Source organism: Alternaria arbusti, assembly GCF_024043155.1.
Source record: "Alternaria arbusti strain BMP 1465 chromosome Unknown scaffold_4, whole genome shotgun sequence".
Lineage (NCBI taxonomy): Eukaryota > Fungi > Ascomycota > Dothideomycetes > Pleosporales > Pleosporaceae > Alternaria > Alternaria arbusti.
In genome coordinates, this window is record NW_026249944.1 from 466831 (window position 1) to 489890 (window position 23060).

Sequence of the window (23060 nt, forward strand, 5' to 3'; positions counted from 1 at the left end):
TATATGCTAGTGATACTTGGTGCGCAAAAACAATAGCTGTTAACTTCCATGAGAGTCGAACTCATAACCTTCACGGTTCAAGCGGGCCTTCCATCCCGGAGTGCGTCCACTCTCAAAGATGTAGGCGACGCTTGAATAGAAGCGTGATGCGCTACCATTGCGCCAGAGAGTTTTGCTTTCACTTATGAGATATTCCAGATTCTTATGAGCCATGTATCAGGCTCTTTCCGTCCAGATCGAACACGGCCGGTCATTTGCAACGGTGTGGCCTCTACGTGGTATCTTCGACCTTCACACCCTTCAGCTTCTTCTCCACCGGCTCCTGCTTAATTCCATCCACCTCCTGCCCAACCATATCCTGTGGCGTCTGATCCCGCTTCCTCTTCCTAGGCTTACGCTTAGGCTTGGGCTTCGGTGTCGGTGTATCAGGCGTTTGCAGTCTATCGTTCGGAGCAGCTACAGTCCTTGGGTATGGCACCTCAGGAATGATGTTGTAATGTTGGAACATTGGTGTCGTAGGCATGAGTCGCCGTGTTAGTTTGTCGTGGTATACCGCACCTGCTTCCCCGAAGATGGAACTGTCGAAGTTATTGGTTTCTATAGCTTCGAAGATTTCATCAATATCTTCCTGGGGCCGGGGGACGATTTGAACTGGTGGATGATTGACGGGCGTGGCGGTGGGTGTTGGGCATTGAGGTGGAGTGTCTGGCCTTGGATAATGAGTTTGGTACGACACCTGTGGCCCTTGGTTGCTTGTTGCCGATACGGCCTGTGGAGAGGCTTGGTTGGCTGGAATTTGCTGCTCAGGTCCCTGCGGTGGAAACAACTGATCATACAGTGGCGGCGGGGAAGGCATACTCAATGTAATCGTAGGTAGATTTGATAGAACACTAGTCGCACTTGCATCTTCCCCACACCCCAGGCGAGCTTGACTATCTGCAGATGCTGCATGCATCTGTGCGTCTGTCTGAGTATCACAGACCTGAGGCGCAGAGTGAACAGATTCAGAGACATGTTGCGAAGTCGCTACTGCTTCTTCTGGTGGTTGCATGTCGGATTCGCGGGCGGTTTCCATCGGGTGTAAATAAATACCTCTTGGTGTAAGTTGTAAAGTTAGGTATTAGGGAAGTGGAACCCGTTGGTTAGCCGATATTTGAACAAGAAGGGAACGCGTTCACCGAGATCAGTGGTGACTTAACGGCCGATTAAGAAAGTACCATTCACTTCTGGGCGAGTTGAATGCCGCGAACGGGCCTTGTTTGTGCTCCTGGAAGGAAGTAGGCACATCAAGTGGCCAGAAGAGTCCGCCACGGCTACCTAACCAGGAAAGAACGATCAATAGTAAGGGTGCCATTCCGGCCGACGTCGACTTCGACCGATCGGATATAATTAATCTATGTGCAGGTCATAAACCACGAGGTTTGTTTGAGGACGAAGTTGATGCATGCTGACATGAGGTCGATGGGCGGGGAAAATGCTGCAACGCGGTGGTGCGAGCTTTGCGCCATCACGGACCAGTCGAGCCGAAGACTTCCCTACACGACGGCAGGCCATGCAACGGCTTCAAAACATTCACCAAGGGCTGTGCTGCTCGGGAATGAAGATGACGGAGGGTGTTGAAAAGTTTTGAAATGGATCGTGATGAAACGATGTTAAGGTACGTGGATGACGATCGATGATGCGGCTAGATTTTGACTGGCCAATCAGCAGCGACTTGCCTCAAGACGAACTCATCGACGCCTTTGAGGGTCCCTACTTCTATCGCGTCTTCAGTGAGCACAGTGCGACGACTTATCAGCCCAGATTCTCAGTCGGCGCAAGTTTGTTCCAGTCCAGGTGTGACTTTTCGTATGCTCATCTGAGTCTGGATTGCATAGAAGAACACCTTCGTCTTCTCGACTCACAAGCTGGTCCTTTCATAACGGTCTTTAGCGACTTCGGTAATCTTTGTCGTCTTACTGTAGGACTTACGTGCTGACTGGTAACAGCTGCGGCGTTACGTGAAACGTATGACCTCTGTATCCGAGGTCATGAAGCTATCCAGATAGTCCAGATCCAGGCTTCAGGCCTGGTGACCGATGTCGTAAGCCCAACCGGCAATCACAGTGCTCTGATACCTTCATGGCAAGGCACAAAAGGTCGCGAAGACCGGTGGTTATGCATGGCTGATCTTGGACCAATGCTCGGTGTCGACCCCATATACATTCGCCCTTCAGAATGGCTGGCGTGTGGTTCAATATCCAAAGCTCGGTTCTCAGCGGCCTGGCCAATCATCGGAGGACGACTGTACTTCAACAAAGGCAGGAGCGAAGACCTGGTCGACTTCTTTGCGCGTGTATGCGGGCATGTGCCAGAATGTTTCCCAGAGCATGATGTGTCTGAGCGATACGAATACGACTGGGAAGGCGAATGCTTTGTTGGAACTGGTCGTTGGCGCGATGCGAGCGCGTCAATCCAAGGAACGAGCGTGGCGGGCGCGGGACTGGGACTGGGACTTGCTGTTTCACAATTTGCGCGACCGACGCCGTTCGGATATGCTGGCTATCTGCGTGGAATGATTGTGATGGACTGATGTATCATGTGTCATGTAAAAGTATTGTACGATTAGATGAAGTGACCTCAAATGGCCCCGGGGGAATCTGGAAGGCAGAAGTGGTACTAGGCTCGAATAGGATAAGCGGGCTACCCTGTTTGGTTGTGATGTATGTCAGCCTGGAGCAGAGCCTCTTCTCTACAAAAACATTGTTGAGGGCCGATTGATCGCACACATTAGCAAGTTAACGGTGATCAGTAGTACACCAAGAGAGCATCCAAGACACCTCATTGACAAAATGGACGCTATGTGAGCATATGATGCCTCGAATTCCGGATCGAAACAGCACTGACATTAGCGTAGCACATTGCGTAACCAAACTCAATCGTCCCTACTACGCCTGCCCGCAGAACTCCGCAATAGGATCTACGAATACGTCTTTCGCAGGGATTGCATCGATTACCATGGGAGTCAACACCGCCGGAGCCATTTTCACAACCACAATCCCGTGCGCAAAACAAGTACAACTTCACAGTCTCTATCCTCACTCCTCGGATCTCTTCCAGTATGCCGCCAATACTATGCGGAAACCAAGCTGCTCATCTTCGAACTCAATTCTTTTCGTGCACGGCCTAGAAATGTAATCGAAGCTGTCCGGAAGATGCCCAACGACGTGCGAAACGCCATTTCAGTCGTTCGCATCTATGAGAATCGGAATTGGACGAGCCTGGCGGGATGGCAAGGAACCCTTCTCTGTCCAAATCGCTTTCCGAATCTACGAAAGATTGAAGTCCATTCTTGGGCTCCTAGAGTCTCGGGGGATGGGCTCTTGTTCGCCCATGAATGGAATAGATTGCATGTTCCGGAGGAAGATGAGGTCTTACGATTGAGAGTTGAGAAATGGTTCAGGGATCTCGACTCGAAGGAAACCGAGGATGCGCTCATGAATGTTCGACAATGGGTCAGCAGTCAGGTTCGAGAGGGAGTCCAGGTTACATCGATTGATGTTGATTCTGCGATCCCCTGTTATAAATACACTATGGAGAATGGGTGGGAGGTTATGTAGGGTGGGACGAGGTATGCGGAGATCTTGTAGTCCACCAAAGGCATCTACTGTGAAACACAACCTTGCGCATGAGTACAGTTGTACCAAGCTCTTACTTAGGCCCTTTGTCTTTGCACTTGCTATGATGCATGCACCGTCGCCATGCCATTCAAGCTCACAGCTTCCGTAGGATTATCACGCGCCCACCTCCAGCACCCTTCCGGTACTGGTGCAAGTCCGTCTCTACAATCTCAACCTTCTCCTCCTTCTCCAGTCTCTTCACTTCCTTCTCAAACCCCTTCTCCACCCAGAAACTGTCTAGCACAGTTGCAACAACAACTCCACCATCCTTGACAACTCTTACAAACTCCTCCAGCGGCTCTGGTCCAAGATGACCATGCGTGAAAGTACCACAGCATGTCAGCGCATCAAACTTCCCGTCCTCAAACTCCAATCTCTTCGTCAAGTCCACTGTCGTAAGGTCATCGTACACGGCGGTGTTCTTAGCAACCGCTAGCATGCCTTCGCTGATGTCGAGGCCTAGAATATCTGTAGCGCCAAGTTTGGAGAGTTCGATACCAACAAGGCCGGTGCCGCATCCTGCATCTGCAATCTTTAGGCCAGCGAGAGGCTTGTCGGGTGAGATGTGGTTTAGCTTCAGGCCGCGGGCTACTGCTTGTGCGACGAGACGTGGCGCAGTGAAGTCGTGCAGAGTCATGTCGGAGTCATAAGTCTTCGCCCATTCGTCGTATAGTTCGCGCGACTCTTCGGTGGTTTTGGCCGCGAAGACGCGGTCTAGCAGCGACTTCTCGTCTGACATTGCCTTGTTGAGGGTGTAATGTGTGTCGAGCGATACCGGTGTGACTGCGTGCTTCTCCGGTCCTATGAAAAGCAATGCTAGGATAATCGTATGAAAATGGGGGATGCTTGATGATAATGAGGGTGGTTGTTCGTGATGAAGCGGTACCTAAGTGGAGGTCTACCGACAGGTGTTACGCGTGACGTCATCAGTCGCGATAAATGATATCGCGACAACACCATAATGGCACAACCACACTACCTTTAAGACGAGCACCGCTCAGATACTATGGCTAAGAAGTCTCGAAATTTTCCGCGGCATCTACATATATCGCCATCCTCTTCCTGAGTTCTTGCGTTCTCTCCCACTCTATCTCTCTCTTCAAGTCTATCACCAGAACCTTCTCCCAGTTCGGAAATTTGCGCAATGCTTCCAGATTTCTGTCAAAGTTACTCTCTTTGAGCCGTCTCAGCGATCTATCGTTGAACACCGACAGATTCTTGAAACATGCGACTACATTAGTAGGCATGGCGTCCGTGATAGATGCAAGTTCTCCGAAGCCGACATGAAGCGGGCTCAGCAAGAATGGCAAGAAGGCAGTTTCATAGTGTATCTGCCGACAGACCATGGATGTGGAAGAGAGCCAATCTAACGTCTCATATGGACGGGACTCGCGACGAGGACGATGAGCAACTCGAATTAGGAGATGATGTCGAGCGATGTGGATGTCAATGAAGTGGCAAGTGAATATGTACCCATATATCTGGTTACGCAGCTCTGGCGGAAGACGTAGTAACGGACAAGCTGCCTGATTCCGTTTTGTACTTCCGAGGTCAGTAGGATCTTGAACATGATGACTCGTGGACAATTTCGGTAGTGGTGCTTACATCTCGTCTGCTTCAGATCTCGTCAAGTTGCTGATGGGACTGTGCTTGTCACGACGCAAGTATTTGCAGAGCGAACAGCTACACGTGGTATGTGCGCCATGAGATTGGTGTGACATGCCTTGGATTGATTGAGCGAAGTAAAGTCGTTGCAGCTGGTACGCCATACGAGGGTTTATTTGGACGATAGGCTGTATGTGCAATCGCACATCACTCGGACAAAGACCAATCTGCACCACAAACAGTATGGATCGCCAGCTGATTCTCGTAGCATCGGCGTTTTGACCGAGCTGGATCACATGCTTGCTCAGTCGACAGTCGATAGAGTGACGTGTCGTGTACAGGCTTTGGGTGGAAGGGTAAGTAGCTAGACTTCACTCTTACTGGTGACGGCCACTCGGTATAGGCAACGTATAATGTGATGCAGTGATTGTAGAGTAAATGTACAATATGTATTAGCGAAAAGAGGTAACGCATGAGACGAAGACAGCGTATCCATGAACGAAGAACGGCCGGAAGGGGAAGACGACGCTATGCTGGACCAGCTGAGCTTCCGTGATATGCTTTAGCAAGCCTTAAACGTATATTCAATCCGATCACAACATAGCCAAGATGGCTGCCATCATCGCCACACCACCACTGCCAACCTCCATCTTGCCTGCGCTACCGGTGAAGTTGCTCATTCCCGCCATAGCACTTCCTGTTGGCATGACCATGCCATCAGACATGGTCATACCACTCTGCATGACCATACCGTCGGACATGGTCATACCACTTTCCATCGACATTCCCTTAGACATGGAAGACATCGCGGACTTCATGGCAGAGTTCAGCGATGAAGCGCCCGAAGAAAGGGCTGCTTCGCCTGTCGGGGCGGGCTTGTTATCCCAGGCCATTGTGACGGGAGGCGCGGAGGGAGACATCATCGGGACCATTGATGTTATGGTGGAGGAGCTTTGTGCGAGTGCGGTGGGAGCGAAGGCCGCGGCGGCACCGATGATCATGGAGGAACGCATGGCGGGGTGTGTGATCGTGTGAAGGTGTAGTAGTAGATTGAGGTCGTCGAGTACGTTCGTGTCGGTTCGTAAGGAGTGTATTAGGTGAGTCCGGCTCGTGGATCTGGGGTATAGTTTTCTGAAGGTTTTGTAGAGAGCGAGAGCTTTGAACGGCGAATCGCTAGAGGATGCATCGAATCTAAATACCTTTTACAACATCACGCACTTGCTCGAAGAGCGCCCATTGTTTCGCAACCTAAGAGCTGTCATCGTGTATATCATCTCATGCGACAGTCAGCGCATCCGGATCTTCAGCCTCCGATCCACTGTGGCGTCTTGGAGCGTCGCGAACCAGACAAATTCTCGTGAAACACGCGACTACAGGGACAATGGCTGTCGATTTCGGGGTGAGGAAGTTTGGAGGGTGTTCGAAGTTGGTTTCGGTCGGAACATCGATCGACGCCAGTCCGTGCATTGCCGAAACGCCAAGGCTGAGGTTTGCTGACTCCGGAACCAACTTCACCTCTTCGCTCCATCTTCACTCACAGCATCCACGATAGCAAATCCGTCGAACGGCTATTGCCATTACTTTATATGTGACCTTTCGGTTCACTTTACTCATCAGCTACCGTTCAATGGCGCGACTATCTCGCCTGCGTGCGCTGCTGCCCTTTGGCAGGATGTGGGCACCGTGACATAACACGGCTATTACCATCCACGAGCCAACGACCAAAACCTCAAAACCCAGAATCCAAGCACTTCCAAATTCTAGGCAATCATCGCCCTCCGCAGCTAATCGTCAGTCATCGCCGCAAACTCATCCGACATCCAGTACCGGTCGATCCGAATCTTCACGATGAGCTCCATGTGCTCTGGGCTTTCGTTCCAAGCGTCGGGGCGGTGAGGGTATCGGTAAAGCGTGTTCTGTTCGAATGCCCACCTCGGATTCTCTGCCCAACCGCTTGCATCAGATGGGTCTGGTTGGTCGATGCGGTACAGCGGTCGGTAAGGCGGCTTGTGACGGGGTCCACCGAAGGCGTATGGGCCGTATGCATCAGTCTCTCCTGCTTGACGTTCGAAAAAGAACGCCATGTCCATCGCGTCCTCATCTTGTGCGTTTGCAAGCGCTGTCTCCCATGGCACGACTGAATCTTCTGGAGGCGCGGCATAACTTGTTCTCTCAAGGTCTCTGCTGGCGCTGGCCATGATGTCCTCGTCCTCCATCCCTTCTTCTTCCTCTTCGGCAAATTCCTCAACGGCAGGCTCATCATCAAACCATACAGACTTTCCCGGCCTTCCTCTCAGCTCTTGCATCTCATGCTCTGTTTCTGACTCTGGTGTCCCGCCCTTGGGTGGAGGGACTGCTTCTTTCTGTCTCCTTGATACTGGCAAGTCTTCTTCTATATCAGTCTTTCTCTTTCGCTTAGCGTTTTTCTTTTTCTTGACTGGCACGAGCGGAGCGCTGGTTGACGCGTCTTGAGAAAGAGAAGGCTTTATACCAGCCCATCGTTGGGAAGCAGCGCCATCGCTATGTTCTTTTCGAACAGTAGCTGCGCCTCCCACCAGCTGCAATACCTTGTCGTAGTCGCGAGGGTAGAACCACGGCTCATGTGGATTCTGCACGCAATACTCCACCATGCGAGTCAGATCTAACGCATCATGGCCCTGCGGCATGCAGCTCAGGTCTATGGCTAGCTTCTTGAAGAGTATGTCTGTCGGAGGGATTTCGACATTTCCACTAGGTGGCGAGAACCCTGCAACGTTGAGATCGGCATCGTCCCAGGTCGACTTTCTCTCTCTGTGGAAGCTACCATGCGTCTGGAGCCGCCAGTCTTTGTACCCACCTTGATCCATCGTCTTGTAGATGCTCTGCCGGCAGCTGGCCTGGGGCCACTCCTTTGGAAGCTTTCTGTAAGTGTTCACAATGGCGCACACCTGAGTCGGAGTCGCGCCGTTCGTGATCAGGCGGTACACCACGTCAGCGCAGTGTATGCTGTTTGGAAGGAATGCAAGGAGCTCTACGGCGGTAATTTTCGCGGTTGCAGGAAACGGGAGGTATCTTGAAGGCGCGTCTGGGCCAAAGCCGTAGCCGAAGTACTCGTTTCGTGCTCTCGATTTGGACTCTGGTGCGTTCTCAGCCGGTCCTGGGGCTGACGCCGTTGATCTGCCGAAAAGTTAGGAGAGTGTGCCTATCGTGAGACAATTGGCAGTTAGTACGGTCGCGGCGGATGATCCATGGTCAGAGGTGCATGTATGGTGTTTGTAGTGGTGATGGGAACCTGCACGTGGTTAGTAGAGTGTGCCTCGCGCTTCTGTTGTGGCTATCGCTATATCAACGAAAAGGCCGCTCTACCCGGTCCGAGCGTCCTTTGAGTAACTTTGCTTGACTCCGCCGTCACCTGCGTCTCCGAAGTGCCAGCTTCAGCCCACGACAAGGTTTGCAGGGTCTGCTTTCGCAGCCAGTGGAGACACCACGCATCGATCACTCAAGACAAAGCGCAACGAGGCTTCGTATCGTCCTTGAAGACGCTCACACTTTCACTTTCCAGTAAGCCGTCCTCCGCGCATCCGGCCACCCTTTCGCAGCTTCTGCAGAAGGTAACCTTCCAAGTTTGCCTGTGCCTCTGCTTATCTCGTCTGGAACATCAGATCAGTCAACATGGCGGCCATTGCTAAGAACAACGCTTTCGGCTACCACAGCCCAAGCTGGAACCTCCCCTTCCCAAACGGCAATCTGACCGCCGCCGAGATCCTGGCCTACCTCCCGCACTGGCTCAAATCCATCGATGTTATCGACCGTTTCGTGACGCACGGCGCGAAAGCTGGCCATCTCGCTGCTATGATCAACGAGTTCAGAGACCAGCCGCTGGATCAGGATTTTCCACCGAATTCCGCCATGGTCATGATCCAGTACGCCATGCGACGTGCCGGCTACGACGATTGGAAATTCGGTATGCATTTGGAATATAACATTGGAATTCCGAGACCTGAAGACAACCTCAACGTCCACGGTTTCCGTACACCCAACCGGACTCACCCTAAGGACGTGAGGACTGGTACACCTGGAAGGGATAAGGTCAACAAGGATTCCTCGCCGCTGGAGTTCAAAGACCTTGCACTCCATGTGAAAGAGCACCCGTGTGGCGATGACGCACTGGACCTCACTCGCTGTGTGCAATACGCTATTGAGCACGAGGAAGAATCGTGGCTTTTCCCCACCGACTTTCAACGCTTCATCACTCACCTCGGAGGGCCGGCCACAGTCACTCACAGTCACTACGATAGGCAGGTGTTCGCACGTCACAGCAACTACGCCTTTTCACCCGCCAAGTCTACACCCGGTAAAGGCCGCGCTCCGAGAACGCCCAAGACTCCCAAATCATCCAAGCTCAACAACAAGCTCAAAGCATCGCGCGGTAGCAAGAAGAAACTCTTCGACGACATCGAGCTGGTCGCCATGTCACGGTCCGCGACACCACAGAAGCGTACAGCTGAGGGCCTTGGGAAGGTGTTGGATGGTAGTAAGAGGAGAAGCGGCAGGCTTGTCGGCAAGCAAATGAACTTCGCCGAAGAGACTGAAGTTGACGCCGAGGTAATTCTATCATCGCTGTTCGACGATGGTCGATTCTACGGCGTCTTGAATGGCGACATTGCTGACACTGGCTTCAGGACAAAGACTACATCGATTCGCCCTACGCCACTCCCTCCAAGAAGCGCAAGCTGTCTCGTCTTCCGCCGACCCCCAACTCGTCCGCCGACGATGACGAGTTTGTAGAGGACGAATCCGAGCCTGACGATGACATTCCGGAAGAAGACGCAAGTGAGCCCGAGGAGGCCGTTTCGCCCATCCCCGCAGCTCGCGGCCGTCAAGCGGCGCGCAAGGCTCGCTTGAGCATTAAGGCTGCTTTTGTGCCTGAGCGCCGGGCTCTGAAGCTCAAAGTCCCTGGGTAAGTTCATTCTACGCTTCTGATGTTATATTTCGAGCTGACCATGTACCAGAATCGGACCGTCACCCCAGAAAGTCCGACAGCAGGCAAAGGTACCCTCGTACATGATGACCGAGTTCACTCCAGAAGTCATGGACGCCGCCCGCGAGTACCTCAAGCGCGAGCCCGTTTTCTTCCCTGCTCCCTTCCTCTCAGAGGATCGCCTCCGCATCGACGACTACAGCATCTACCTCTACGCGTCCCCTCCACACACTTCGTTCCCCGAGATGTACGCGTCCGCCTACGATTACGCCCGCTTCAACGGCCCTCGCCGCCACGCCCCGTTCCGCGAGCTTCACCTGCTGAGCCAGCCTCATCCGAAGGACACTAGTGACTGGGCTGAGAATATACGTTGGGCTAAGCAGCAGTTTGACTTGTTTGGTAGTGTTTGGACGGAGTATGACTGGCATCTTGAGTGTATCGCTGCGCATAGGTATGAGATTGGTTGGGTCAGTGAGGAGGTTATCAGGGATGGTATGTGAGCTGTTTGGGCGTTGGGCTTGGCTCTGAGAATACTTCTGAGTTGCGCCTTGGTTGTCTTGACTCCTGGATTTCTTTCTCAGTTTTCTGAAGATCGTGGCTATTTTGTACGATAATACCACAAAGGGCATGGAACTAGATATAAAGGATCGATAATGATAAATTCTCGCAGCTCAGCACTATGTTACGTGTTAATCTGGTTGCTGTTGATACCCACGTTGCATATCAATGGCGGATGAGGCTTACACGCCAAGGCGCGCTTGTGAACGGTATCACGATTCAATGATAGAGATTTGGGTCTACTCAAAGCAAAAGACTAAACGGACGGGGTATAGTGCGAAGAATCTACAAGACGCCCAACTCCTCGAAGAAGCTTTCTCAGAAATTCCATGCCATGCTCGCTGGTCTCTTCCAACACCGCGCTCGAAAAGAGCTCCATTTCCGATTGACAACTGTCCAATACGCACCAACCTTTTAAAGGAACTGTGTTGTCGTCTTCTCTGACCGCGCTAAGCTTCACGAGAGGAAGCATCATCAGCGGGGTGTTCGGCAGTGCTGCCGTCGACGTCGTGGACCACGATGGAAGGGATTAAAGTCTCCTGGACACTTCCATCATGGGCATGATCGTCTTGCAAACCGAGGTCGTGATCTTCCGGGTCGACTTGTGGAGGCTCCGTATCGTGTTCCAGGTCGGTGAAGCCGCCGAGCTCACGGTCGATGCTGTCCAGGATCTCAGGATCAATGCTGTCCAAGATCGCAGGATCGATCATACTAAGATCGAGGGACGCAAATGAGCTAGTGTCGTCGTCAAGCTGTTCCTCGGATGGATTTGGGACGTGAGAGTCGTTGTCATTATCGACCATGTTTTCGTCCCAAGGGCCAGATGGAGATACAGCCCTGGCGTCGTGTGCGGTTGGTTCGATAAGATCGAGAAGACTACGATCACCTGCGAGGGAGCTGTCTAGAGCGTCCGGACCAGGTGTCTGCTCCGCGCGGCGGCTAATAGGCACGATACCGTTAGCGGCCAAGACGCTGACATACAACGCGTATAACTGATCCTCTTGTATCGTAGCTAGGACATGTGACAAGTCGGCAGCAGTGTTGTTCATGATCCGACTAAGGATCAACGAGTTAATAGATGAAAGACCGCTGGCTACAGCAGGAGCTTGTGCGCGAGAAGAGCCAGCGTGGTTTGTCATCCTCACAGGGTCGCGAGGCGCGGGGACGGACGGCTGGACAGAAGGAGGCGGTTGAACAAACGTAAAAGCCTGGACAACGGGAAACTGCTGAAGATACTGCGCGGTTGCCGTCCGCTGTGCTGCTGTGAATATGTGATGCGTGAGGTTTGTCGCAGCCTGGATCGCCTCCGGCTCGGGCATGTCCTCCCACACCACCGTCCTCCAACGACCGAACAGCGCACCATCTCGATGAGCAGGGAGTACTGTCCGGGGACCACCCAAGAGCTGAGTCAGCCAGTTAAAGTCTCGTGGAAACATCAGCGGTAGGTCGATATTGGCGACAGCGGCCTTGACACAGCGGGTCAGATCGAGCTCGTCGTCGCCGGATGGGTATACCCTAACGTCAGCTGCAAGTGACGCGAAATGAACATTAGCGACGACCGGTTTATGGTGACGGCTACCCGGGACTTGGATCTCGCAGTGGTTTTGGACGCCGGCAAGAGTCAAGTTATCGTGGTCCCAAGCCTGGCCGACTTTTGGGTAAAGACCGGCCTTGTGACGAGTCATAGTCCATTGATCGTCCTGAAGATAGTGTCGCATCGTCCCCTGGGCCAAGTGAATCACGGCATTGGTGGCGTCTTGCCGAGAATTGTTCTTCACCACGACTCGAAACCATTTGTGGATCCTAACGAGGGGGTAGGCATCGCCACCGTCCTGGACGAATCGAACAAGGACGCCGGGGCTACGAATCAGCGCGGGAAGAAACGTCATCAGTTCCGCACCGGTGATGTTGCCGGTTTGCGGGATGCGGAGATACCGGGTAACAGCGTTTGGACCGAAGATGTCAGTTGGGGAGGCGTGGATCGAGCCGTCCTTGTTCTTCGAACGTGCTTTGCTCATGGCGGCTGGTTTCTCAACCCTAGCCCCTTTGACCGGAGATGAGTTGGCTGAAGGAGTCTTCGGATTGCTCGCCATGATGCCTTTGATACAAGGATTAGTGTTTGGTAGAGGAAACATTGTAGCAATCAGGTAAAGGCTTGAGCGGCGCTTGGATTGCTTTTATTGCTGGGTATGGAACTTACTCGTCGCGAGTCTCCAAATTGGTTTGTATATAGAGTCGACGGTCAAGTCAACAGATTGGCTAATGTAGGAGGGAGTTGACAGATGCAAGTGTCGCCAACGGAAGTATATATCGGGATTCCTTCGATAGTAGCGGACGCAGAAGTCTTTGTTTACAAATGTAGTAGATGTATGAGACACGGTCTAGCTCAAAGCTGAACCAAGATGGAATCTAGTTATTGCTTGAATGATGTGCTAGCGCTTCGGACGTAAGGCTCTGTAGAACGTGAGCACGAAAGGCCGCACTGACGAAGCTGGACCCATTCGAACCTCGCGATCAAGGATCTTGGTGGTGAGTTTGAAACAATCCCCGCGTTCGCCGAATTGTACATAGCCACGTGAGGGCCGAAAATGGCTCATTTAGCCAACTGCGGTAGGTAGGTGACTCGGTCCTGCCTGTGTTACTCCGGAAACATGCATCCAAGGCGGTATGAGGACTTGTGACCCTCGATAATACCGTTAGGTGACGTCAGGGGAATAGAATATTTGCTCAGGGAGCGATGGCGACATCGGTATCGAATCAGGGTTAACGAATGACAGAGAACCCTGACGTCTCTTCACTATCTCTCACTTTCGATGTTGAGTATCGCTGATACATCCATACCTGGCGGAGGCCGGTCGCGGACGCACTAGGTTGGCCAGAGCAACTCGGTACGCGGCCGAAGACTAGATAGAATGGAAAGTATATCGTTGCATCCAAAGTCCTCGGACTCGAGGCGCCAGGTTTTGCGCTGGACCTTTGTAGTTGAAGGTACTTGCCGACGATACCACATACATAGAGAGTGGAAAGAGTTTGCGCACTTGGTGTACTCATGAGCAGTCCCTCTCTGTCTCCACACCGCTAGCTTTCCTCATGCTTGCGGTACATGTTTCCATACACATTGATGGAAACACCATAGACCGGTCAAGCGATGCCGCGCGACAACACCCCTTTCACAAGATTAGAAGTAGACGTAAAGTTTTGCGCGAATCTCGACACTTAACTCCATGCTCTTTCAGGTCTTCTTTTTTGTACAAACACTACCATAGCCTAAGCGAAGGCCTTGAGTAAACCCGTGGTGGGCTTAATCTTAAATTCATCTGAGGATGTCGCTGAGGCTTCGAGGGAACTTCTGTAGTAGGTGCGGTGGCGATGATACCAGGAGCATTGGTAGCAAACCCCTGTAAAAGACACGTTGACACTGTTGAGACGCGTTAATGATAGCTTTACAAATCGTATGGGTAGTTCTAGATACGCGTCCTTGGACTGCTCGAACGTATCGTGCTTGAGTTTCGTGTGTGAAAGAGACGCGTTGACGCGTTGAAGCTTGCCGTCGGAGATTAGACGACACAATTTGCCGATGTGGGGCTGCTTGGTGGCTCCTCATCACGTGAGACACATCTCATATTCCCCAACAGTGGACTTGAGGCATGGGAAGTTTCAATTTTGAAGTGATCTTTTCGTGACAATAGTCTTACATAAGGAATAACAGAGATTCCGCACTTTGTAAACTCCAAGTTCTAATCATGACCTCTCCGCATATGGCTTAGCGTAAGCAGTAGCGAATTCTGCCCTCGGAGCCAGGTGCCACCTTCGGGGTCGAAATCGTCTTCATCAACGCGCATCGCGACACGTATATGCTCACATCTTTTTCCAACCGCTGCGTCTTGTTGGTCATACGCATCTAACATTCTTGCGACGTCGACACTCTGCGCATACAGCCCAGCGATACCCACAAGATAGGAGCTCTCACATGCACCTTCAACATCACGCCAACTTCTGAGAATGGGCCAAGGTACGATGCTAACTACGGGATACAATCAGTCTACTCGTGCTGTATAGAGTGTTGCTAGATCTCTTCTCATATCAGTACGCGCGAAAGAGTCAAGCTCATATTATCTGCATACCTCTTAAGGCCCTTAAACCTATTAGATTGACGATACCAGAAGGGAACACAGCTCCTCCGGCGTTTCTGTTATCATCGTGCAATTAACCAGGGATAATCGAAAATCATAGGCCTTGTCCCTTCTTCCATCACCTCATCATCCGTCTTTACCACCATGGGCCGCAACGCCTCCGTGCGCTCGTCAAGATTCACCATGTAGCGCGCGACATTCGCTCTGACTGCATGGCCGATTCTGCAATCCTCTTCATAGCAGCCGTAATCTCGACATTCTCTCCTCTGACGTCGACGTTCCGCTTTTCTTTTCGACTCTTCTGTTCCGATTTCTTGTTCGGCTTCTTCGTCCTCTTCGTCCGCGAATGCTACGTGCTTGCGACTTGGCTCCAAGTCCTGCCCATGATTGTTTCTGAACAGGCCAAATTCGAATTCCAATGCGTCGTCTTCCCTCTGCTTTTCGCATTGACTGGCCGCCGCACCTATTTCCTCGTTTCTTTCGGCCTCCTCCCAAAAGGTCAGAGTATCTTGAATCCTTTGTTCACTTATGTCCGTTTCCTCACTGTGTCGTGCAGTTACGTCACTCGGAAGGGTAACCGTGATCTGTATATTGGAAGTCTCTTCAGCCGCAGAGACGATGAGACTTCCCTCCTGTGGGCCACGGCTTGGAATGGGGTTCATTGGTTGAGAGGGATCAGACGACGATGACGTCGCTGATGGATTTTGGGCGCCCTGCGATTTGTCCTTCTTGGGTGGACGCCCGGGGCCTCGTTTCTCAGGCTGTCCTTGGATTTCCGTCGGAGTATCTGCACGCGCTCGTCCTGACGTTTTGGGCTTTTTGGGTACTGATCCTGCCGGGAGCCCATCTTTGCGTGGTCGACCACGTGGGTTCTTTGCCGGGGCCGGTTTGGTACCGGTTTCGATATGTGGTGCTGTCGCTGTACGTGGCGGAGTCATGGTAAGGTGGCTTCAATGCGCGCTTGGAAGGAAGGTAGATGGGAAGGAAGGAGAATATCGTACTGTCCGATAATCTACATGAAGATAAATGATTTTCCATTGTGCTAGTATTAGCTTCCGCTGGAACTCTGGTTTGTCTTCGTTCGATGAGTCTGTGGAAGTCGCTGAGGCTGAAGCCCATCCATGGTACGCGTGTTGTGGCACCATGGCCGACACTACACCAACAAGAAGGACCAATGCCGTCCGTCGCAATGCACAGGATCTGATGGAAGCGGCCTTCGAGCTTTCCTCAGCCACCACTTCTTCTGCAGGCGCTTTCATCGCCCCTGTTTCGATTATGCTTGCGCTGACACTTGCAGTACAGGTAGCTATAATCTGTGTCGCAAGCTGCTGCACGCACATCACTAAAGTTTGATGAGTGGTAACGATGTATTCTTATAGCTAACGCAAACATCCAATAGTATGCTTGCATCATACAACACAAATTGTAGCTACCTAGGTACGCTTGGTGCCTGCTTCAATCCTCCCTCGGCGCTAGCGACCGCGAGCCACTCACAGTGTCCGTGTTTGAAGGCGAGAAGCTCTCATCGAACAAGAGTCACAACCACTGCCACACCATGGAATACGGCACAAAGACCGTTGAACAATCCTCAAATCCTCGATTAGACCCATTCGGGCCTACTATCCTTACAACAATGTTTCCGGCTCAGCGTCGTTGAACGCGCCGAATGCCGACGGATTGAAGTATTCCTCCATAGCACCATAGTCTAATGGCGCTGCGCTGAAGTCTGATGGTATGGCATCCAGCCCAGAATGCCATGGCATCAGCGCATTCGGATCGTTGGGAGACCAGCCCTCTGGGCCGTAGTAATCGCCGTGCACATCTTCAACCCTTGCATTTGCTTCGGGTGCAAAAGGATGGACATATTCTCCTAGGACTTCTGTATTGTTCCAGTAAAAGGCTTGATTTGCATCGTAATGCTGCGATTGCTCGCTCTGAGCCACGCTCGGGAAAGAGGCGTTGGGTAGGTGATCGGGCCACTGTGGGTTTTTGTCGAAGCTGTCCCTACCCACGCCAAGGGTCTGGCCAAGTTCCAGACGAGCGTTATTGAGGTGCTCGTTTCCAGTGTCGCGATTCTCGTGAGATACCCCATATTTTAGGATACTTGCCCCGTCTGTATCGCCAGGGCACTGTGAAGCCAGTCTTTTGATGGACTGGACGATGCCTTGTAGGGTTTGTGCTTTGAGAGAGGGTTTGCCCTCCTCCGCATCTAGTAAGACCTGCCATTCTGGCAAGCCGAGAGCGCTCAGTGGTGGATAGCTCTCCTCGAACATCACGCGATAATAATCCGTGAAGGCACGGAAGCAGTCTTCCTCTTCTGTTGGGAAGACGCTTATCGCCGATGGAATATTCTCCATGAAGTACTCCATGATAGCTGGCACATCGGCCGCAATGTAGTCCTTCGTGTCCATGCCGAAGGATATATGCGCCAGCCGAGTCGCCATGGCTAGCTCGAACTCATCTGCTGTCGGGGTTGACGAGATGCGCATTTCGCTCCGGCTGACTAGCAACTCCATTCCGTAGAAGTTGGTGCGCTGGATGATTTCGGCGACATGGGTGGGATGAGCTCGCCAGTTTACGCGTCTTTGCGCGTCGGACTGGGCGAAGCGAACACAACGAGCTAACTCTGAGTCGATGTGAGGTGGTGGTGCTGTCATTTCCCGGAAAAGTTGGGGAGCTTCTGCTCCATTCGGGACTACCCAGTCTAATCGCTGGTTTAAAGTCTCGATTTCCAACATCTCTGGCATTGGACGATACTCGCGCTCTCGTGGTCGCGGAACCGCAGGTCGATCGGTGAACTGAGCGAGGTAGTGCTTGAAGTTCTGTGGATTTCCTGGGTCATAGCCTTCGCTGTAGGCTACACCCCTTTTGATGATGGCGTGATGGTTCCTGCCTATCAGAGAGGGAACTGTGGTCACAATCTTTGGAGCGGGCTGAGATGCGGCAGCAACGATTTGTGGCGGTGGTTGGTAATTACCAAATCCCTCGAATGCATCTTTGTTGACGGCGGGGAACTCGTTGCCTTCTGGTGGCGGTGATTTGTAGGTACCGAACCCTTTAAATGCGTCTTTCTCGACCGCGGGAGATGTAGCAGCAACGACTTGTGGCGGTGGTTGGTGAGTACCAAATCCATCGAATGCAGCTTTGTTGCCGGCGGGGATGTCACCATCTTGCGGCGTTGGTGGTTTGTAGGTACCGAATCCTTTAAGAGCATCTTCCTGAGCGGTGGGTAATGCATCGTTTCGTGTCATTCCCATCAAGATAGCATTCAAGTCCAGAGATCCTGACCCCAGTTTGTCCAGAGCTGGCTCATCGCTCCCCGGTACATGGACTATGCTGGATGGGTTCAGGTTGTAGTATATAGGAGGCGACAATACCTCGTTGGATACGGGCTCGGAGATGGGTGTTGGCAACTGCTGCGCTTCAATCGTCTCAAGCGCTGCATCTATGTCGTTCTGGGGTTGATCCGGTTCAGCCGTGTTGAACACATCTTCCACCGGCTCTGAGGGTAGCCACGGTGTAGATATCGCAAAGTACTCAGTCTCAAAGTCTTGAACTGGATCATGTCGGATCTTGCCATGGACTATCCAAGGCAAAGGCTGTTGATCATTGAGCTTCCTCAGCTTCTCTGCACCGCGCTCTCGAAGATCGTCATCGGCTTTCCGCTTCAATGACTGTGTAGCATCTGGCTGAGCATCTTTGATACTCTGTGTCGCTCCGGCAGTGGACGCGTCAAGCTCACTCTGAACCGCTTCTTCGACAGCCTCCTCAGTGGATGCGACGACGCCCTGTGGAAAGTGGAAGTCCTTGAGATTGGGATGGTAGTAGTAATCAGCCTCTTGCGCGCGGAACCGCGGCGTATACCCCTCTACACGGCGACACCTGCGTTGAGCTCCGGTATTGGTGATATCTTGCAGCAACTTTGAGGCGGCTGGTGTTGGGTCTTTGGGCTGAGACGGCTGCGGCTCGTCTTCCCAGACTTTGAACTTCTTCTTGCTGTCTCGACCTAATGTCTGCTTTATAGTATCGGTAATGTACTTGGGTTGAGATGGCGTGTCGTCGACGGGGAGGGCGGTGATGTCTTTGTGGGGATGATCTCCACCTGAGACGGGATCAATGCTTGATGGGTTTGCAGTCGGCGCAATCTGTGATCGCACCTCTTTCAGGTCGGAGGAACGGGGGGAACCAGGGCCGTGGACGGGATTGAAGTCGCCAGCAATACGTCGGCGCTTGACCCCACGGGCTTTCCTCGTGCGCTTATGTATAGTGGTGTCTTCGGGGCGGCGCTGTCTGTGTGGAGTGGTTGTCGGATTGTTCTCATCGTTCGATGAGCCGGCGCCAGGAAGGAAAACAGCTTGCTCTGGTGCAATCGATGTCGAACGGCGTCTCTTATTGTGACGCTGAAGTGTAGGAGTAACCAAGGCGGGTATCTGGGTGAGCTGGTCGGCCATCTTGTCGGGGAGGACGGTGATGGCAAGAGTCTGCTGGTAATTGAACGATGGTTCTCGATCGAAAGTGCAGACGGTGGGTGTGTGAGCTCTTGATGTGAGAAGTGGCCCCGGCGGTGGTAGGTACGGGAGAATAATGTCAGACCCCGTGATTTGCGAGACTAGTCCCAATTGTCTGTGGTATTCACTTTATTTATCGCACGGACGCAGTCACGAGGAGCTCGGATTGTGAACCTTGGTCGTGTTCGTGAACTGATCTTTTCAGAAGTTGAGTACACCCTGACGGCTACATGTCTCTCTCCAAGTTACTTCCATCACTTCACGCTATACCGTATACTTCAAAAACTTCAAAAGCATCGGACGCAAGCGTTTTTCCAAGGCTTCCAATGCCTCTGAGCTCGCACGATCAGGTCCAGAACACTCACGCGGCGCCCTCTCGGTCTCCTAAGCCCGATCCTTTGCCGCTTTCTCCTTCCTCTCCCTTTCATAGCCAGCAAAGCGCTCGATGTCCTTGGGCCACTGTCCAAAGTAGTCCCAGTGATCCTTCGCATACACAATCGCAAGCGCAAGGTCGCATTCGAGGTCCATGGGCATGACGCGGTTCGCGAGTAAGCCAGTCAGGTACCGGTTCGGGTACTCGTCTTTCTTGGGGTCTAGCGGTGACAATGCGTATACCTCAAGGATGTGACGGTAGTTGGCACTGGGGTCCTTGCGCAGAAACTCCCTTCGCGCGTCGTCTTGCTCACGCTTGAGAGCTGCGGCGGTGGCGGCAATATAGATCTCTCGCTCGCGGGCTTTCTCGGCGTCGTGAGCCTGTTGCGCCCGAACGCGCTGCTCTGCGAGCTTGGCCTGCTGGAGGCGACGGTCTCGGGCGATGTCGTCGGGGGTCATCCGGTTGACAGATGCCGCAATCCCATTGGCTGATGCAACCGGTCTCATACGACTGTATGGCCCTGGGTTGAGAGGATCGTTGGTCTGACCGATGGGAGCGAACGGCGCGGCAGGAGGTGACATCGCATTTTGCATCGTGTTTTGTCTCTTGCCTGCATGCATGTCGCTTTCCGGAGCGTCTGTGGCTTGACGCTTTTGGTTCATGGTGGGATATGCTGCCGCGTGCGCGGATGGCGATGAACCTGGCCGTGTCGATGAGGGTGGCAGCTTCATTTGTACATGCGAAGGGCTCTGTCTGGGTGGTGATTTCTGGTAGCGAGCGACGTCGTCCGTGGGTAGCATGCGCGGCTGAGTCTGCCTAGAAGCGAGAAAAGCGTTGCTCTGTTGATGATGTCGAATTCCGCTAGCGTTCGGTGCTTGCATCGAGCGTGGCTCAATAGAAATAGGGGAGACGGCGCCCAGCGTCGCTGTATCTTCGTTTCGCGTAGGTGAGGATGCATTCGTGGATGTTCGCACTGCTGTCGTGCTCAGAGGCGAAGCGATAGTCACCGAGGTGGCCATCGTTGAGGGTGCAGCGAGTGGGCTTGAGGTAGACGACCTTACTCCGTTCAGGTTGTTGATAGAAGGGCTCCGGGCCGCATTCTCTCGGTGTTGACTGCTCTCGCGCTGTACTTGCTGCTGCTGTCCTTGTTGCTGTCTAGCACGCTGTATTTGGCGGAACCATTGTTGCTGGTCTGGTGGCGCCTTGTTAAACCACTGTTGTCGCTGGTCAGGGCTCGCCTTGCTGAGCCACTGTGCTCGCAACTGCTGATCAGAGAGCCTGCTCATCTTGGTTGCGGTAGTAACGATGGATCATATGCAGGTGGGAAAGTTGATGATATGGGGGAAGTTGTAATCGGTGGATGAGAAAGAAAGGCCGTGGAGGATACGAAGGAGAGATCGGGGCGACAGGCAGCTGATCAAAGCTATTGTAGTCGGCTCGCAAAAGAAGAGGTCGGTGGGAGGCGCCTTCACCTTCCGTGTTTTGCTATTGTGATAACCACGGTCCTGCGTCGCTCAATAGGGACGCAACGTCCACGAGTTGAGGTTGAGCTGCCCTCCTCCCGCACCACTATCGGCTTCTTCAAATGTAGTAATATCGCTCAATAACAAAGAATAATAACAAGGAATAGTCAAATGGGTCAGCTGGAAAATTGAGCCGTACTTCTGGTGATGGTGGCAGATCTCGAAGTCGTTGCGTTCACCTTCACTTCCCAACCACCTCTTATGAAGGCACGGATCTCTTTGGAGCATTGGCACCAGGGTGGCGAGCAGAGTCTCGAGCAATCTTCTGCTATATATCATCTTTCTTGCAAACGTGTAAGGGTCATGTCAGGAGGAAGCATATATCAGTACGGCCGAATAAAAAGGTTGCCTGCGGCCCTGTCGATATGAAGTTTGCAGTTTGAGATGGAGCCCGCTTTACCCAGATGAGACAGACCGCACACAAAGGAAGCAATCAAGAGATCAATCGACGGGAACAATCTAAGCTCTCACAACTTGTTGTCCTTCTTCTGGTCTCTGACCTCTTGCGCCATCCTGACCATCGCATACAAACTCTGCAGGCGCGGCATCTCATAGCCCCTGTCCCGCGCAATCCTCAATGGATTGCCAAGAATGACCTCAATCTCCATCTTCTTGCCCGCTTCCCAGTCGATAGCCATGCTCGGCTTGCTGCCGCTCGTGTTCTTTTGTGTAGACCGAATGATCTGATCGGGGGTCGCAAACTCCTTGGGCATGGGCTCGCCGAGGATCTTGGGTGCGGTCTCAAGGATCTCGGTCATGACACCTTTGAGATGGCGCTGCAGTTCTGGGTCGAGAGACATAACGTTGTTCGGGAGGCAAAGGGTGAGGACCGAGGTTGGGTTCATGGAGGCGTTGATGGCGATCTTGTGCCAGCGGACGAGTTGCAGTTTGGCATGGCTATAGGCTTCGGCGTCTTTGATGCCTCCTTGTCTCAGCATCTCGACGAACGCGTCGTTCATCAAGATGACGCGTACGTCGCTATCTTTCCTGCTCCCGGTGTCTAGATGGGGCAGGTACGGTCCGCTGTTTATCCGCGTCCATCTGTTGTGCTTAATCTGGCCGTGCTCGGGTTGCGCGCAGGTTGCTATCGTGACCGCCGAACATATCGCAGCTTGTGGAAATCGCTTCGCGTACGGTTCTTCTACGCCCAGACCATTCTGTATCAGCACAATGGCCGTCTTATCGCCGACTAGACCCTCAAGTATCGTCGAGTCATCGCTCACGTCGGGTAACGCTTTCGTGCTGACTACTATGAAGTCCCATTGTATGCCGCTCGCTCTTGCTTCGTCTGGGTTCGCGAAGGTGTTGGCCGGTACGAAGGTGTAATCGCCGTATTGCGGTGAGGTAACTTGGAAGCCGTTCGCTTTCACGGCTTTGTAGTTGGAGCGGCAGATGACCGAGACGGAGGTACCGGGGACGAGGGCAATACGAGAGGCATAGAAGGCTCCAATGGCGCCGGCACCAACGATGAGGACGTTTGCAGACATTGTGAGGATGGAATGAGGGAGAGATGACGATGTCGACCCTGAAGCTTCGCAATCGTGCCTTATCGATAAGCGGCGCGATTGCCGAGGTTGCGATCCGCGTCCACGCTTCTTGTTCACCAACACCATCACTGAGATACATCAGGAGAGTAATTCATCGTAACGATTCTGCAAACCCTTCTATTAACTATAGAAATCGGTTTAACCAACGAGTCTACACCTCTGATTAGCTCTATATAACCTCTTGAAGACAGATT

The 23060-nt window shown here is 52.7% G+C and overlaps 10 protein-coding genes and 1 non-coding gene across 11 annotated transcripts; 2 read left to right on the forward strand and 9 right to left on the reverse strand.

Annotated features, from left to right (window-relative positions):
- Nucleotides 1-40: 40 nt before the first annotated feature.
- Nucleotides 41-172, reverse strand: J4E86_003779. Its single transcript has one exon. It is a non-coding gene; the product is annotated as a tRNA-Arg (tRNA).
- A 99-nt stretch (nt 173-271) lies between these two features.
- Nucleotides 272-692, reverse strand: J4E86_003780 (uncharacterized protein; the record flags this gene model as incomplete). The annotated part of the gene is given in 2 exon segments (XM_051444331.1): nt 272-651; nt 668-692. 2 exon segments carry the CDS (start codon nt 690-692, stop codon nt 272-274), a joined length of 405 nt encoding a protein of 134 aa, XP_051303956.1.
- Nucleotides 693-3753: 3061 nt separating this feature from the next.
- Nucleotides 3754-5229, reverse strand: J4E86_003781 (uncharacterized protein; the record flags this gene model as incomplete). Its single annotated transcript, XM_051444332.1, has 2 exons — nt 3754-4460; nt 5133-5229. 2 exons carry the CDS (start codon nt 5227-5229, stop codon nt 3754-3756), a joined length of 804 nt encoding a protein of 267 aa, XP_051303957.1.
- Nucleotides 5230-5873: 644 nt separating this feature from the next.
- Nucleotides 5874-6299, forward strand: J4E86_003782 (uncharacterized protein; the record flags this gene model as incomplete). Its single annotated transcript, XM_051444333.1, has 1 exon — nt 5874-6299. The coding sequence occupies one exon, from the start codon at nt 5874-5876 to the stop codon at nt 6297-6299; it is 426 nt and encodes a 141-aa protein (XP_051303958.1).
- Nucleotides 6300-7048: 749 nt separating this feature from the next.
- Nucleotides 7049-8493, reverse strand: J4E86_003783 (uncharacterized protein; the record flags this gene model as incomplete). Its single annotated transcript, XM_051444334.1, has 2 exons — nt 7049-8420; nt 8474-8493. 2 exons carry the CDS (start codon nt 8491-8493, stop codon nt 7049-7051), a joined length of 1392 nt encoding a protein of 463 aa, XP_051303959.1.
- A 422-nt stretch (nt 8494-8915) lies between these two features.
- On the forward strand, nt 8916-10724 carry J4E86_003784 (uncharacterized protein; the record flags this gene model as incomplete). The annotated part of the gene is made up of 3 exons (XM_051444335.1): nt 8916-9848; nt 9926-10203; nt 10256-10724. 3 exons carry the CDS (start codon nt 8916-8918, stop codon nt 10722-10724), a joined length of 1680 nt encoding a protein of 559 aa, XP_051303960.1.
- Nucleotides 10725-11231: 507 nt separating this feature from the next.
- J4E86_003785 (uncharacterized protein) lies at nt 11232-12875 on the reverse strand (the record flags this gene model as incomplete). The annotated part of the gene is made up of 1 exon (XM_051444336.1): nt 11232-12875. One exon carries the CDS (start codon nt 12873-12875, stop codon nt 11232-11234), a length of 1644 nt encoding a protein of 547 aa, XP_051303961.1.
- Nucleotides 12876-14977: 2102 nt separating this feature from the next.
- Nucleotides 14978-15853, reverse strand: J4E86_003786 (uncharacterized protein; the record flags this gene model as incomplete). Its single annotated transcript, XM_051444337.1, has 1 exon — nt 14978-15853. The coding sequence occupies one exon, from the start codon at nt 15851-15853 to the stop codon at nt 14978-14980; it is 876 nt and encodes a 291-aa protein (XP_051303962.1).
- A 687-nt stretch (nt 15854-16540) lies between these two features.
- J4E86_003787 (uncharacterized protein) lies at nt 16541-19366 on the reverse strand (the record flags this gene model as incomplete). The annotated part of the gene is made up of 1 exon (XM_051444338.1): nt 16541-19366. One exon carries the CDS (start codon nt 19364-19366, stop codon nt 16541-16543), a length of 2826 nt encoding a protein of 941 aa, XP_051303963.1.
- Nucleotides 19367-19807: 441 nt separating this feature from the next.
- J4E86_003788 (uncharacterized protein) lies at nt 19808-21082 on the reverse strand (the record flags this gene model as incomplete). The annotated part of the gene is made up of 2 exons (XM_051444339.1): nt 19808-20602; nt 20858-21082. The coding sequence occupies 2 exons, from the start codon at nt 21080-21082 to the stop codon at nt 19808-19810; spliced, it is 1020 nt and encodes a 339-aa protein (XP_051303964.1).
- Nucleotides 21083-21786: 704 nt separating this feature from the next.
- On the reverse strand, nt 21787-22806 carry J4E86_003789 (uncharacterized protein; the record flags this gene model as incomplete). The annotated part of the gene is made up of 1 exon (XM_051444340.1): nt 21787-22806. One exon carries the CDS (start codon nt 22804-22806, stop codon nt 21787-21789), a length of 1020 nt encoding a protein of 339 aa, XP_051303965.1.
- Between the last annotated feature and the right edge of the window lie 254 nt (nt 22807-23060).